This window comes from Gallus gallus, chromosome 4, assembly GCF_016699485.2.
Source record: "Gallus gallus isolate bGalGal1 chromosome 4, bGalGal1.mat.broiler.GRCg7b, whole genome shotgun sequence".
Classification (NCBI taxonomy): Eukaryota; Metazoa; Chordata; class Aves; order Galliformes; family Phasianidae; genus Gallus; species Gallus gallus.
Window position 1 is genome coordinate 9,530,350 of NC_052535.1, and position 12,843 is coordinate 9,543,192.

At 42.6% G+C, this 12,843-nt stretch overlaps 1 protein-coding gene across 5 annotated transcripts in view; it reads left to right on the plus strand.

The window, feature by feature from the left end:
* Window positions 1–10,699, plus strand: part of CLCN5 (chloride voltage-gated channel 5) — a 40,287-nt gene extending 29,588 nt beyond the window's left edge. For all 5 annotated transcript variants that reach the window (XM_046940604.1, XM_046940603.1, XM_040699456.2 and 2 more), the window contains 9 exons: window positions 325–509; window positions 1,077–1,199; window positions 1,770–1,976; window positions 3,194–3,274; window positions 4,162–4,704; window positions 5,475–5,661; window positions 6,412–6,810; window positions 8,237–8,453; window positions 9,439–10,699. In XM_046940604.1, the coding sequence (XP_046796560.1) occupies window positions 325–509; window positions 1,077–1,199; window positions 1,770–1,976; window positions 3,194–3,274; window positions 4,162–4,704; window positions 5,475–5,661; window positions 6,412–6,810; window positions 8,237–8,453; window positions 9,439–9,529 (2,033 nt within the window). In that variant the 3' untranslated portion in view covers window positions 9,530–10,699. The remainder of the gene's footprint in view (window positions 1–324; window positions 510–1,076; window positions 1,200–1,769; window positions 1,977–3,193; window positions 3,275–4,161; window positions 4,705–5,474; window positions 5,662–6,411; window positions 6,811–8,236; window positions 8,454–9,438) is intronic.
* Window positions 10,700–12,843: the final 2,144 nt, after the last annotated feature.

Genomic DNA, 12,843 nt, shown 5'->3' on the forward strand with positions numbered 1-12,843 from the left:
CAACTAATTTTCCTGCTATATTTAATTCCATGTAATTGACAATAATTAATTTCTAGTGACTTAGAATGATTTTTACTGCAGTTTGCTGTGGTTAACCTTGGAAATGTTGTTAGCCATGCTTTGTTTTGTGACCTTCTTTTCAATATAGACTTAAGCAAATCCTCCCTTTAGCTCTGTAAATAATAATAATAGAATAAAAGATAATTATAGGCAAAAATAACAGTGCTGCTCTAGTTACTGGTAGGTAGGTCAAAGTAGAGACTCTCAGATACCTGAGTCTGAATCAGATGCTTACTGTTAAATTTTCCTTTTTTTCTAAACTAGGTTCCTTAGCAGGTCTGATAGACATTTCTGCCCACTGGATGACAGATCTGAAAGAAGGAGTGTGTTTAGCAGGCTTCTGGTTTAACCACGAGCACTGCTGCTGGAAGTCCAACACAACCTTTACAGACAGAGACAAGTGTCCTGAATGGATGAGCTGGTCGCAGCTTATTATTGGCCATGGGGAGGTAATGTGTGCCTAGAAATACTTTTGCTGCTGAGTATTCCATTTCCCAGCCTGCATTGTCTCTGTATGGTCTGTATGTATGTGCTAGAAGTGCAACTTAAACGTTTTACTGGTTTAAATTGGAATTCTGGAGTTTTTCAGTAAGCAAGTTAGGTGTTGCCCTCAGTAGGGCATCAAACGTTGACACGTTCACAAGTGCTCTGCTTTTTGAACCTTGCTGCTTGGAGGATGTTTTTCCCACGACCATTTTAAAGGACTGCCAGACAAACTCGAATCTTGTGTTTCTAGCAGCTCTATCCAGTAGAGCAACCAGCTTGACTGGGACACTGTTTGTGTACCTTGTTTGCCATTTCATATAATGGCTTTTGGAAATACGGTTTGCTCACAGTCCTCTAATTCAGCATATGCAACTTGTCCTTGGAACTGCAGACTTACTGCAATTCCTGTCCTTTTGATCTGATGATAACTGTATTTGAGGTTACCTGCTATTTCTGTGTGCTTGCTTCAGTGCCCTGGTTTGATGTAAGCTTAATTGGTTGACTTGAAATTGGTTAACTTTCTCTTTCAGGGTGCTTTTGCATATATTCTCAACTACTTCATGTATGTTATCTGGGCTTTGTTATTCTCTCTTCTTGCTGTGTTACTTGTGAAGGGCTTTGCTCCTTATGCCTGTGGCTCAGGAATCCCAGAGGTGAGTGAGAATGAAGGGGGTTTGTTTGTTTGTTTTTTTTTTGTAGTGTTTATTTGGTTTTGATGTGTTGGATTTTTGTTTGTTTTTAAGGTGGGGTAATTGAAAGATTACATTTGTCTGCTATGGAATAGTACTTTTATGAAGTCACCATATGTCTCTAGTACATACGGGTTTTTTTTTTCAAACTTTGTTACTGAAACATGTTTAGTTCTTAAGTCTCCATATAATCTCTTTAAAAACTAAAATACATTTACTTAAAGTAAATGCTAAAATTTACTACAGGAGGTACAAACAAAACTGTGCTATTTGTGGAAGACAGACCAGAAAAAGCAGCATCAGGTCACTTTTTGCTAGGAAAAGCAGCCCTGAAGTAAAGGCTAAAAGAGCTATTTCTGTCTTTGCATGTAGAGATATTTTTATTGACTGTATGTTACCTTTGATAGCAGGGGAGGGAGGGACTCTGAAAACTATAATGGAAAGCTAAGGCAGGACTGGCACTGCCTAGCAAATTGGGAGCTCTGATCAGGGCTTGAATGAAAGCCTGTAGAGCTCTGTGTGCTTGACTTCCAGATCAAAACTATCTTAAGTGGTTTCATCATTAGAGGCTACCTGGGCAAGTGGACGCTGATCATCAAAACCATTACCTTAGTGTTGGCGGTGTCCTCTGGCCTGAGCCTGGGAAAAGAGGGCCCCCTGGTGCACGTTGCCTGCTGCTGTGGAAACATCCTGTGCCATCTCTTCACCAAATACAGGAAGAATGAAGCGAAGCGCAGAGAGGTAAAATGATGCGGTGATATTTTATCAAGAGCAGTGAGGTTTTAGTAGGGATGTAGACAAAGCAGAAATGTTTAATGCTTTGTCTTCAATGCCTGTTATGGGCTTTGGGACCACTGGAGCTCTGAGTTGGAGGACTATGACTGCAGTAATGATAAATTCCAGCCAGCCCTGAGCTTATGTGAGATTTGCTGCTGCAGCTGGATGCATATCGGTCTATGAGGACTGATGGGATTCATCCCAGTGTACTCAAAATGCTGGTTGATATTCACTGCAAGACCTCTCAATTACTTTCCAGTCATTTTGGGTTTGTGGAGAAGTGTCAGTTGACTGGAGATGGCAAATGTCCCAGTTTTCAAGAAGGGCAACAAAGTTGACACTGCTAGTTGAAGGTCTGTCAGTCTCACTTTGGTGCCTGGAAAAATTATGGAGAAGATTGTTCTGTGGAAAACTAAAAGATAATGCAGTCATTGGTCACTAGTTTACAAACTTATTCGCCTTTTAGGGCTGGGTTTTCCATCTGGTTGACCAAGGGAAGCCAACTGATGTCATACTTCTGGGTTTCAGCAAAACTTTTCATACTGTTTCTCACAGTGTCCTTCAGGACTAAATATACAGCATATAGCTCAACAAAAACATAATGCGATGAGTGAACAATTGACTGAGGAGTCAGGACGAAGGGGCCATAGTTAATGGAATTAGAGCAGGCTGGTGGCCATCATTAGTAGGGCTCTGCAGGCCAAGACTCATCAATGTTTTCATTAATGACATGGGTGCAGGATATGAGGACACACTAAGAAAATCTGTGGACAACACTAATTTGGGAAGAACTGTTGACTCCCTCAAAGATATAAGGAGGACATAGAACTATTAAAGATAGTTCTGTTTAACTAAAGCTTTATGTGAGGTGGAAGCACAGTGTGAAATCAGGTGAAACAGAATATGGTAATTGCAATTGATTTTGGTTCTACTGATTGTAGGAGTTGAACTGCTTAAATGCTAATTGTTTCTGGTCTTGTTTTAGCTACATAGCAATTACAGAAGTTAGTTCACTCCATTTTTTTCCCTCTCGTCTGTAAAACAGATCAGACAAGCTTACTCTGTAGTGATTACAGATATATTTGTACTTTTTTTTTCCTTAAGTAAAGACATCTAACAAAAAAGTGGAAAGTTTTTGATGGGGATTGAAAACATGTGACTGACTTCAGTTTTTCTCACAGGTTTTATCAGCAGCTGCAGCTGCTGGTGTGTCTGTAGCTTTTGGTGCACCGATTGGAGGAGTGCTCTTTAGTCTGGAAGAGGTAACATCAGCATTTTCTATTAGATCTTCATGAGCTGTTTTATTGCAAGAACTGACCCTGATGGTTTGAAAATACAGTCCACTCATAACTACTTGGGTGTGGAAAGGAAACCCTGTTGAATACTGACTTGTGGTATATTTAAAAAGTCTGCCAAGCAACCTAAACTTTACTGGGGATTCAGGTAATTCTTATGGGTGCTGGAAAACTTGTTTTGGATTATGTATTTCTCTAGCTTTGCAGTAAACCTGCTAGATTTCCCCAACCTGTCCATGCTCACCAACACTGCTCACAGCTACAGCCTCTGTCATATTTTCTGTATGTCCGTATTCTGTTGTCAGCTCTATCACAGGCTGCCTCACAACAAACTTTCCTTGCTCATCAAACTTCTTTTATTAGCAATGAAGTTTTGATTTGTTTTCTTTTGATTCAGATGTGAAATGGATCATCACTTCTGTCTTCAGGGCTTAACTCAGAGAAAGAATGGGATGGCTTTGCTCAGCTGAGCAATAGTTGTGGTAGCTGCTATGGCAAACACAATTGCTTGGCACTTCTGGACTTTGCAAGCATGCAAGACAAATACTCCTCCAAATTCAGCTTATAGCTTCTTTGTAGTAACTTATCTGAGTAAGTTGTCTCTGCTTAAGGGATCATAGAGAGTATTTGCTACACTGAAAATGTGTGCAGACCAAGGTACATCCTGGTTGTTGTGATCTGTGTAGAAGGGAGCTCAAAATCAAATCTGGGGTGCTCAGCTGAAGGAGAGAGCATGTATCCAGTGAACACCAGTCTCAGCTCTTGCTTTGTAGTTCATGCAATAGTAGTTTTGTTACTAGGCAGCAATCAGTGTAGTGTCAAGTGACCAAATCTGCTTTGTTTTTCCTTTTTAGGTCAGTTACTATTTTCCTCTCAAGACACTGTGGCGCTCCTTCTTTGCTGCTCTGGTAGCTGCATTTACTCTGCGTTCCATCAATCCTTTTGGGAACAGCCGCCTGGTTCTCTTCTACGTGGAGTTCCACATGCCATGGCATCTTCTGGAGCTTGTGCCATTCATCCTTTTGGGAATTTTTGGTGGGCTCTGGGGAGCTTTCTTCATTCGCAGCAACATTGCCTGGTGCAGGCGACGCAAGACAACCAAGCTTGGTAAATACCCCGTGCTTGAGGTGTTTGTAGTTACTGCCATCACAGCCATCCTGGCCTTCCCGAACGAGTACACCAGAATGAGCACCAGTGAGCTGATCTCTGAACTCTTCAATGACTGTGGGATTTTGGACTCTTCCAAGCTCTGCGAGTATGTGAATGATTTCAACAGCACCAAAGGGGATGACCTGCCAGACCGAGCTGCTGGCCCAGGAGTTTACACAGCCATGTGGCAGCTGGCTTTGGCCCTTATAATGAAAGTCTTCATCACAATCTTCACCTTTGGCATGAAGGTGAGAATTACCTGTAAAAGATATTCTTCTCATCCTGTGCAGAAACTTTGCACCTTAGAGTTTTTTTTACTTTCCCAGTAAATTGACTTTTTTTCCCCCAAGCCCTGTTAAAAGGGGGAAAAAAAACAACTGTGCTTTTTGAGAGGTGATAGAATTCAATTATTTGTTCTGTTGTTAGTAAATGAGGGCAGTAGAAACCTTTTATCCTGTGTGTGTGACCACTAGACCAATCTGCTGGGTCATGGATTCATAACGATTCATAACCTGTGTTCCAAATACTTCTAAATTGTCTCTCCTTAAGCCTTTTTGATACTTCCCCTTCATCCCTCCTTTCCTAATTGCAAGGTGACATGAAGCCAGCAGAGTGGGAAAATCCTGTACTCAAGTAATCATGTAGTTGGAAAGGTATAAGAGTGGTGGTGGTGTTTTAGCCTACTCTATTTCATGCTAAGCTGATGTATGGCTGTTTCTCCCACTCAGAAAGATGTTCATTCAAATTCTGTTACAGAGGTCTTAGAACACATGTTGTTTCAGTAAGGACAGCATTTGGCACTCAGTGCTGTTGCTTGTTCAGTTCAAGGACACAAGGAGGCGTTCTCTCATCACTTTTTAGGTGCTGGACAGGCAGAAGTGGTGGAGCATGGCATCCATGCCAATTTCAACATTAGCGTAACCTCTAAATCAGTCTTGATTTAAACTTCTGACTGTCACTAGTCTTTGAACACTGTTTCCTTGAGAAATGCCGTATTTCCTGATGTGTTTTTTCATAGGTCCCTTCAGGTCTCTTCATCCCAAGCATGGCAGTCGGTGCTATAGCAGGCAGGTTGCTAGGGGTAGCAATGGAGCAGTTAGCATTTTACCACCATGACTGGATCATCTTCAGTGGCTGGTGCAGTCAAGGAGCTGACTGTATCACTCCCGGCCTGTATGCAATGGTTGGGGCTGCAGCATGTCTAGGTAAGCAAGAGATATCTTTTGAAGTCCTAGTGCAAGTTTGAGTCTTGGTTGCCTATGTGAATGTGTGGTAGTGAAATGCTGATGATGTTCTTGTAGTCTGTATTTAAAGAAAAAAAACAGCAAAAACAAACAAAAACTGGCTCGATCTCAAGAACAAGGAACATCATAGTGTAGCATCTAATGTGTTTCTCATCCTGTTTGCATTCTTTTACTAGCATCAATCTATCATTAGACATAATAAATTTCAGTGGGGAATCTCCTGAATGTGTAGCTAGAACAAATGAGCCTGGCCAGGGACTTGAGACTTCCATATAGGGAAGCCTTGCTGTTAGAAAAATTAATGATAGCAAGCAGAGGATGTCAGGATGCCACTTGACCTTTGTGTATAGCCTGTCATGGAGATCATTTCATGAATCTCTTTATGGTTGTTATTTGTCAGGCCATTTTATATCATGACCAGGCTATTTTGCAGCTAGCTAAATTTCATGTTAAGTAACAGCAAATTGGCACTAGGAAATGTTTTCATATATAGTATTAAGTAAGTTTAGAACAGATAAACCACATTGTTCACAGAGCTCTCATTCAGATGATGTGCAGAGGACATATGACACTGGGGTACGTCCTGTTGCCTGCATTGAAATTAATGTCATCTTTGGAGGAAAACTGTACTAAGTGTCAGGACAGCTCTTCTGGCTGTAAATCTCTGTTAAATATGTTAACGTCTTTTGTCTTCCTGTGTTCTTTTTGTAGGTGGGGTGACCCGAATGACTGTGTCACTAGTGGTCATTATGTTTGAGCTCACTGGTGGACTGGAGTACATAGTTCCTCTGATGGCAGCAGCCATGACCAGCAAGTGGGTGGCAGATGCTATTGGGCGGGAGGGCATTTACGATGCCCATATACGCCTCAATGGCTATCCTTTCTTGGAAGCCAAGGAAGAGTTCTCACACAAGACACTTGCAATGGATGTAATGAGGCCACGGAGGAATGATCCTCCTCTGACTGTCATCACTCAGGACAGCATGACAGTAGAAGACATTGAGACCATAATCAATGAAACCACCTACAGTGGCTATCCAGTGGTGGTGTCACGGGAGTCCCAAAGGCTTGTTGGATTTGTCCTCAGGAGAGACCTCATCATTTCAATTGGTATGTGCAAGGAAGCAAGATGCTCTACAGATAAATGGTGCAGAGTACAGTTAGAGGCCTTCAAATAGCACCAACTCTTAATTTACTTCACAAATTTGAGTCAGTAGTGATGGTGGCTGTACTTATGGAAGCCTGTGTCTCCATCACCCAGCTGTGTAGGGTTTGCATACGCTGAGCGTGAAGGACAGCATGGCTTGACCAGTGCAATTAGTATGGCTGTGCTGAATTTGTAAACCTTGTGAAGCATGAGGTGTCTTGAGCTCTGTGGTGTGTTCTCCAGTGTGTGGCTTAATGTACTGTTGTAACACAGGCTTGATGCCTGTTGTATGAATGGTGAGAAGTTTTGGTCCTGAGCTGGGTACGTACTACAGCAGAGATAGAATACTACTTATAATATGTTGCCTACAGCTGTGAATCAACTCTGTGTGTTCTTTTAAGGTAGGTTTTCAATCTCAGTTTTAGGACATACAGTATATTCTTTTGGAGCATGCAAGTATTGCTCTTCTGATACATATATGGCCAAATGCTTATGACCGAGGGGAATAAAATACAGAACAAGTGCAGTAACATATAATTATGGACATTTCCTTTCTTTTGTCAGGCTGTTTTGTGGTATGACCATGAATTCTTGGGTTTGTGTTATTCTGAATCTTCTGGGACTGCTTTAAAAATATTTTCCCCAGGATACATAGAAAATGATTTAGCTTTTGACAGCCTGCTTTGAATATCAAGTCTGGTGTTTTGGATGCCACGTTATTCCCTGCCCAGTGAGTCTTGGAATGTAAATATCAAATTGAAACAGCAGTACAGTAGACATCCAAATTGTCTGAGTAGCAGGAGTAGGCAGTAATGCACCAGTGCGAATATCTGAATGGTATCAGGTTCTTAACACCATGTTGATGGTTTTTTTTCTATTCTTGACTGGTTAGCACTTAAAAATACTTCTTTAGCTACCATGCTGTGACCCACAGCAGTGACGGGTAAAAGGACATATCATTTTATTTACCTGCTCCTAAACTGTTGAGTTAAAGATCTCCAGAACTTGAATTTACATGACAGTTACCACCCTGCATGTCCTCTGAATGGAAAACACGTGCAGCAGTTATTATTTCTGGAGGTGAAAATATGCTGTCTCTAAAAGTTTGTATCCTTTTGGCTGGAGCAAAATGCTGCAATACACAGGCTTGACTCTAAGCAAGCACTGTAACATGGTGTGCTGAGCTTATCCTTACGGCGAAGCCTTGAAGTCCTTAGAGATTAGAAAAGAGGATGCAATCATGTCACCACTTGGGTCATTAGGTACATATCTTGAGAAACATAAATGGACCTCTGAGGCCATCCCAGTGTGGCAAAGAGAAAAAGGTATACTCTTCCATTTAAAAAAGGAAAGGAGGGATGATATTTAATCAAATATTTCTTCTTCCAGAAAATGCCCGGAAGAAGCAAGATGGAATTGTGAGCACTTCAATTATTTATTTCACTGACCACTCTCCTCCACTGCCTCCAAGCTCCCCCTCTATGCTGAAACTCAGGAGCATCCTGGACCTCAGTCCTTTCACGGTGACAGACCAAACACCTATGGAAATCGTTGTGGATATATTTCGCAAGCTTGGATTGCGCCAGTGCCTCGTTACTCACAATGGGTAAGAAGGTAGCCCTGGGCCTGAGGTCCCAATGGATTGTGCTGGATTAGTTAAGGTCATTGAGCTGTTCAGCTCAACTGTGGCAGGAAAACTCCATGCAGGAGTGTAAGAGTTCATTGATGGATCTGGATGATCTCTAAAGGTCCCTTCCAGGTCAAACCATTCAGTGATTAAACTTCCAGATCTGAGACAGAACCTCTTCTTCAAGAGAACAGAGGCCTCTAGTATGTAGAGCTGAGTATCCCCGAGGGCAAATGTAATCTGGGAAAAAAAAACAGCTGTGAACCCTTGAACATCTTTCAGCCAAAAGAGTAACATGAATTCTGTGAGCTAGTGAAATGGTCAGGCACAGCTCTGTATGGCAATGGGTTTGATATACCTAAAATTAATGAAGAGCTCTCAGCCTTTTGTTACAAATCTGGTCCCATGTATCATGGCACCTCTTGAAATCGCTGTGGTATCAATTCAGTAGCAGTGTGCTTGGCAAAGTGGGAAGGAATGAGAGCAAAGAATTAAAACAAGCTATCTGCTCCTTGAAGATCCAAACTAAAGAGGAGTTATTTCCCTATCCCTCACTGTGGTGCAGTTGGACCAGTTTTTCTTTTCAGTTTCTGATAGAAGATAGCATTGTTAAGCATTGTTAACAACTTCCCAACAGAAGTTGTCTTAGTTTCTATCATGACTGTTCCAAACAGCTATGCTTTGGAAACTATAGCTGCTGAGAGAAACAGCACTTAAAATGTAGTCCTAGATGTTCAGGTCCATCTGTTTGGAGAAGGCAGGTAGGTGTTGATAAAAATCATTAGTATGTCTTGGTAGAGTGTCTGCTGATGAGTACCATATTTTGCTGAAGTTTCAGTATTGTGATCCATGTAAGCACTTCAGCTACTGCAGCACATTTTAGTTGCCATAGGAGAAGTTACGCAAGAGCAAGAATACATTCCTTGGGTGCTGATGCATTAAAAATGTGTTTTCATTGTTTTAGGAAACTGCTTGGGATCATTACCAAGAAGGATGTACTAAAGCACATTGCACAGCTGGCTAACCAGGACCCAGATTCTATACTCTTCAATTAAAGGCAGACTAGTAGGTATTGTGTGTTAAACACAAAAGATACTTTATAGAAGATTCTGGATATTCTTTCCTATTTTTATGAGACCTTGGAACTATTTTCAGCATTTCCTTCCATGGAGCTGAAGATTTTTTTTTTTTCCTACATGATAACCAATTGCACTACGTAGTCTGTGGAAAAATAATCTTCTTTTTAGAAGAAACAAAGACTATTTACATTGCTTTTGTGAAGTTGCATTGGAAAGATTCCATGAAGGAGTAAAAGCAAAATGCTACAGAATTATATATCTTCTTATTATTTTATTTGAACTCTTGTTACTAATGTGGATGGGGAAGACAAGGTTTATACCTTCAGGAACTTTGAAGGAGGACGATTTTGCACACAGTATTCAGGTGGAGGCAGAACGATACAGTTGTAACTCAGGGGCAGTGTATTCCCAATTAGTTACTTAGTGAAAACAAGAACCTGGTAAAATAAAAGAACAAAAACACCCAAACAAACAAAAAGTGCTGAAAAACACCCTTATAAAATGATCATGTGGCTCTCTAACTAACCCCATACAAGAGCTTAACTCCTCAGTAATCTATATTGGCTCGCTGATATTTCACTGAAAGAGGGAAAAAAAATAAATATCCGGGTGGCCAATCTTGAAATTGGGTTTGGTTTCTGATTGGGAAGAAGTTTATTTTGATTAATCTTCTGTGAATGTATTTAATTATTCTCCGATGCTGGCTTGCTAGGAGAATCCAGATGAGGAGGCGGCGGGTGAGTTAGTCGTTGTATTCTTGTCATCATCTCTATTTTGATATATGCCTAAGGATTTCTTCTTGATTTCTCTTGAGCATGTAATGAAAATTGCAAAGACTGAATCCTAAAGCCCTGGCTTTACTGCACTTCCAAGTAAACTTTGATCATATTAGATGTTGCACAATCGACCTCTTCCTTAATCAGCAGTGTCTTATGTTGCTGAGGATGTCTTAATGGAGACTCCTGGGCCTTGGGATGTTTACATGGATGCATTTTCTGTTCCTTGCTCCTCTCCTCAGCCCCGCACCAAACTCAGGCTTGGATCCTGGCTCTAGGATGGAGAACACTGCCACTTTATGTATGTTCACCGCTCGGTGTCTCATTTTACCAACAACTATGCAATAAAAACCTTTCCTGACCACTATCAGCAACGTAACTTGTTCCTGAGTTACTCTATTCCAAGTCTGCTTCTCAAATCCTTGTCCAAATTCATTTTCTGTTAATAAACTGCTGACAGTTTACTCGAATTTTGAAGGTATATAAATGCCTTTGAAGGTTATATATTCATAATGGATTCTGTCTATAGCAGACTTCATTTCACTATCTGCGGCTGAGGCTTGTTAGTGAAAATAGAGCTCAATGCTCTCAGTGTAGCCGGCAGGAGCTCAGCTGCTTGGAATTGACTAGGGGTTAAGGGCTGTGAGAAGTCTGACTGTGCTTCCTGATGGACAGGCGTAAGCAGGTGTGGTGCTTTGCACAGCCTCAGCCCCAGAGGCCCTGGTGCCAGCTGCTCAGCCTGGGCTGGGGCTGTAGGGTAAGGCCGAGGTGCAGTGGCAGGAGGTGATGGGTTGTCATTGTGAGGCCGCTGATGCTGCACAGGGTAACACTGTTTGGTGGGCAGGTGGGGCTCCTGGCTACAAGTGGCTGGCAACATTCTCAGCCTTAAACTCACTTAGATATAAACCAAGTCCTCATCTGTACTTGGAATAGAAGCCAGCCCATTTCTCTAACAGCCTTTAGCATGTGATGCTGGACTTGGTCACTGTGCTCAGTCCCCTTATTGGGGAGGGGAAAGGAGGAACTGCTTGTGGGAAGGCAGCAGTAACCTTAGCCCTGTGTGCCAGGCAGGCAGAGAAGGTGCTGACAGGAAATCCCAGTTGTGGGCTGGAGTGTCATGGCTGCCTGGTGCCTTAATCCCCAGTGGAGAAGCTGTTGTGGAAGCTGGCAGGGCAGAAAGCACAGGCTGTCAGAGCTGACCACACAGCCTGGCTGTCCTGAGAGGCTGGGAGCATTTGAAATGCAAACATCACACTGGCATGAGACCAGTGTGTTGGGCTTGTGGTAGGGTTTGGTAGCAGAGAGGCTGCTGCGAGCAGACCAGGAGCTGCGCCACATTAGATAAGAGCTGACTCCACAAGGGACCACTGCTGGCCAGAACTGAGCCATACTTGGTTCTCCAGCATTCTGTGCTCTCCTGTGTGCAGGTGGTTCCTCTGAGCTGTCGGCTGAGCCTGGGGAGGACAGGATTGCCTGATAAGCTGCAGAAGGAATTCATTCTGGGATTTCTGAAGGTGATGATGTGGGTGGAGTGGGGACAAAGAGCCATCAGGGTGTCTGTCATGTGGCTTCCTGGCATGGGGAGCTGTCCAGGGGAGGCTGACCTGAGAAAATCACGTCCAGGAAGCTGAGAGGGAGAGAAAACACGCTGAATCAGTGGGAAAGTCTGGAAGAGCTGCATTTTGCAGAAGCCAAGTCCTCACGAGGCCAAACCAAACATGAAAAAGGTGGGCAAATAAAAAGGTTTTGCAATAGCAAGAGGCCTTGTTTTGCTGGCTTTGGAGAAGAGAGAAGCTACCTCTCACCTGAGCATACTTTTCCACTCATGCATCTATCCCTGTGAATACACAGTTTAAAGAACTGGTGTCTGGCGCGTGGGAGCCAGGTGAAAATAGAAGCTCAGAGCCATTTTGTAGCCTACTCTCAGTGAAAACCTACTGACCACATAAAGGCCAATGGAAATTGTGTCCAAGTAATGAAAATACTCACTCCAGCTCCAGACTTCTTTTCTGAGGTGTGATTTTCTACGTGGAAACTTGTAGCAAAACTGCACAGTCAGTATTATTCCATTAGGTGCAGCAGCAGTGCCAGAACACAGGGCTCTTGGGGGGTTTTGCTGGGTTGGGTGTATAGCTCTGTATTGGGGCCGATGCCTTGGTAAGGTGCCCGTTAACAGATGCTCCTGGCTGTTTGGTGCAAGCTTTTACTTAAAGGAGTGTCTCATCACTTAAATTCCTACCAGAATGAGTTAAATTTCCATCAGAAATTCTGTGCAGGGCAGAGACTGTGCTCAATTTTATTGAGCTGAAGCAATTCCTATGTTGATCATAATCATGCTGGCTCGGAAATAGGTTTCCCTGCCCAGGGAAGTTGTAGAGGCTGGGAAGGGTTTTTGCCCTGTGAAGTTCTTTCTGTTGTGTTGTTTTCCTTTCAGAGAGACTCCAGGAGGAGCCCTAGAGCTTCTTTCCAGGAAACAGCTCGTTATTCAGGTCATAGCTGGAGGCAGTTCAGGGA